This window comes from Staurois parvus, unplaced genomic scaffold (genome assembly GCF_062004578.1).
Source record: "Staurois parvus isolate SC_StPar_1 unplaced genomic scaffold, SC_StPar_1.0 ptg000605l, whole genome shotgun sequence".
NCBI lineage: Eukaryota > Metazoa > Chordata > Amphibia > Anura > Ranidae > Staurois > Staurois parvus.
Genome location: NW_028318401.1, coordinates 701919 through 705282, shown reverse-complemented (window position 1 = coordinate 705282; position 3364 = coordinate 701919). Strand labels below are relative to the sequence as shown.

Genomic DNA, 3364 nt, shown 5'->3' with positions numbered 1-3364 from the left:
CTGGGGAGGGTGAACATTGCTTGTTTTTGTAAACAGGCCCCCCTCCTACCACATGAAAGAATAAAACTAGAAATGAGTTTTAAGGCCATTTAAGGAGAACAATAAAATCAATGGTGAGAAGAAGTGCAATGTAATTTCTATGTAGTATAACCATGCCATTAGCTGCTCTGTGGCCCTGGAGCAGAGGGTCCCGTAATTTGACCATATAATATTTTCTTAGGCAGCGGAAGCATTGGGAGACTAAAGCCAAATAGAATGAATGTGTAATTAGTGTAGGTACCATGTAAGCATACATCGGTGTTATAGCTTTAGAATGATATATGTTTGAATATTAAAATTGCTTTTGAGAACTGTGGTGGAAAGAAGTGGACATGTGGTCCAATTAGATCTGTGCTTCTGTGGCTCATTATATACGGTTTTCCTATGCTATGAGCTAGTATTCCTGAAATCAGCAATTACAGTAGATAAGCAAACATGTGACCAGCTACAGAAAAAGCCAGCAGTCCAAAGATTTAGACACTTACCTTCCCCTAGGACATGAGTCTTGTATGAGGCAGCACTTGATGAGGCTCCACAATGGACATCATGCACTCTGTTATATCACATGTATGACCGTTTTCCTGGTTAGATTCTCTGGAGGCATTTTTGCTTTCCATGGCAGGTGGACATATTTTAAAATGTCCATAGCAGAACACCTCTCAGAGGCATTGAGGGCCAACAAGTCCCAGAACATCTGCCTGGCTTCCATGGAGAATTGTTGCCACTTTCCTGGTGCCAAGGTTAGGTCTTTCTTCATTTGCCACCAAGCAAACTCCCGATACATGGGGTCATGACCCTCTGCTTCTTTCCAAGGAAATGTGCCGGTCATAACTGTGTACAACAGGACTCCAAATGCCCACACGTCAATGCTCGGGTGCAGCAGCAATTGATCCCCTTCTTTTAAGCTGCACAATTCCGGAGCAGTATATGGGATGGACCAGGACATACATGGTGCTTGAGTGCCCCGGAGCCTCGTCAGTCCAAAATCTGCTAATTTGACTTCCTTACATTCAATGTCCATGAGCAAAATGTTGTCCAGTTTAATGTCCCGATGGACCATTCCTCTGCTGTGCATAAAGTCTAAGGGACTCGCTATCTGTGGAACAAAACTCTTTACAATATCTTCATTTAAACCAACCTGTAGGGAAAAAAGAGAGAAAATTAGTCACTAGACACAAATATAACACAATGTTACCCAACATATTGAACCCACCTTACCTCTTGTACAGGGAAACAAACATACATTAGCTGAATACACAAGGAGTATGATTAAAGGAAACCTGTCAACATACAAAATGGTGCCATTAATGGGGCAAGATCCATCTTAACCCATCTTACTCCATTTTAAACCTTGCTTCATATCTTGAGTGATACACATACCTAAAACAACAAGCGTATGCCAACTATACATCCTATCAACTCACTGCCCTGGGAAAGGAATCTTTAAAACTCAGAAATGCTTCAAAAGCAACTAAAACTAGAAATCGTGACTTTATAAAGATCAATACATTTTTGATACAAACTTACATTTAGCTTTACTATTGAATGAAGGTTTCCAGCTGGTGCCACCTTCTGGACAAAGACATAGTCGTTGCTGGTTTGGAAAGCGATTTCATGGGTTTCGATGATATTTGGATGGCCGCTGAGACTAAGACATTCCGTATTCCACTAGGAAGTTGTCCATTGGAGTTGTCTCTTTACTCATCAGTTTCATAGCCACCAACTCATCTGTTAAAAAGAAAGACATAAAAAGACAATAAGTATCATAAAAACAACATTAGAGAAATGATGAAGCTTGCTAAAAACCTACTAAAGTTAGTTAAAAGTTTATGTAAATCTAAAAGCTCTGACTTATGAAGATCCATAATCATCACTCAAAAACTGGAAGCAAGGGGGGCTTGGAAAACTTAGAAACTTAAAATTGCTGCTCAAAGGTTTGGAAATGTTCTGCAGCCGAAGCATTCTGTTGATTCTTAGATCTTGGATGTCACACTCATATCTCAGTTTAGAAGTAAAGATCCTTTAGACATCTGAGCTCTAAATAGAACTAAATCTGCAGAGGGCACCCAGAGCATTAACTAGAATATGTAACTATCAGACTTGTATATTATGGCAGACTTGCTCATTATAGTCTCCCCTCCTCTGGTGATGCAATATCTACAGTATGATCCCCCTTGTTGCACCATGCAACCGAAGAACCTTTACCTGCTAGTTACTCTTTCCCTTAGTTTATTTCCACTCATTCAGAAGCACAACTGATTCTGTAAATCATTCTCTTTACATGAATTAGGCTACAAATTTACCTGAACCCCGATGTTTGGCCAAGAGAACCTTTCCGTACGATCCTGTCCCGAGCTCTTTGTTGGGGTGGAAGTGGTCTGTGACTTCCATCATCCTCAGGTTTTCTGAGGTTTCGGCAATGAGCTCAAGAAGTTTCCTTGCAGTGTTCTTGGTTACTTCTACGATGCTAGAAGCCATTCTGGAATCACAGCATCAAAACATACAAATTAGTTTCATTTGACACTAATCATTAGTAAGCGGCACTAATCATCTCTCTGGATATCACCCAGTTACTGTTATTAATTGTCACCTTCATTAGAGGTGGGGGGAGGGGTAGTATTGTAACTAAAGACAGTTATTTTACATTTTAAAGCTGATATATGCTTACAATTCTTATTAAATACATGTTGGGCTTATGTTGATGAGCTTTTATTCACAGCAAGTGGATATTGTTTTCCTATATAAGTCTATGGTAATGCAAAACCCACTTGAAGCCGATCAAATTCACCTGTCAATATACAGTATTATAAATTATTTTAGAAGGGTCTCAAATGGACATCAAACTGATTCTATGGACACGAACCCTTACTCTGATACATACAAGTTATATGTAAGAAGTCCAATTATTTTATAGATTCCAAAGAGAGAAAGGAGTGATGTAGAATGGCACTGGGCAAAGGACCGAGAGTGCCATCATTCCAAACCAACAAATGACTACAACAAGGTAACAACCGGGGACTTCCTAGGATGGCAGCCAGGGATATCAATTCAAAACATAGGGATACAAATTCCAAATGTATTAGTCACATCATACAAAAGTTTTTGTATTGAACATCATGTGTGAATCTTTTAAACTTTTTGCATGATATGACTAACATTTATGAAAATATCTTTTATAGCTGGGTGTTGACTTTCTGTCCTTAGATGCCATCCTAGGAAGTCCCTGGTTTTACTTTGCTGTAATACAGTAAAATTATTTACTAAAGATATGTGACTTCCTGAGACTTCAAGCACAAATCCAACCAAAGAATTTGGACAAAAACCG

General features: G+C 39.2%; 1 protein-coding gene across 1 annotated transcript; it reads right to left on the bottom strand.

Annotated features, from left to right (window-relative positions):
• Positions 1 to 595: 595 nt before the first annotated feature.
• Positions 596 to 2517, bottom strand: LOC149449742 (serine/threonine-protein kinase SBK1-like). The gene is made up of 3 exons (XM_089692819.1): positions 2343 to 2517; positions 1709 to 1767; positions 596 to 1177 (listed from the first exon to the last, which is right to left on the bottom strand). Exons 1-3 carry the CDS (start codon positions 2515 to 2517, stop codon positions 596 to 598), a joined length of 816 nt encoding a protein of 271 aa, XP_089548945.1.
• Positions 2518 to 3364: the final 847 nt, after the last annotated feature.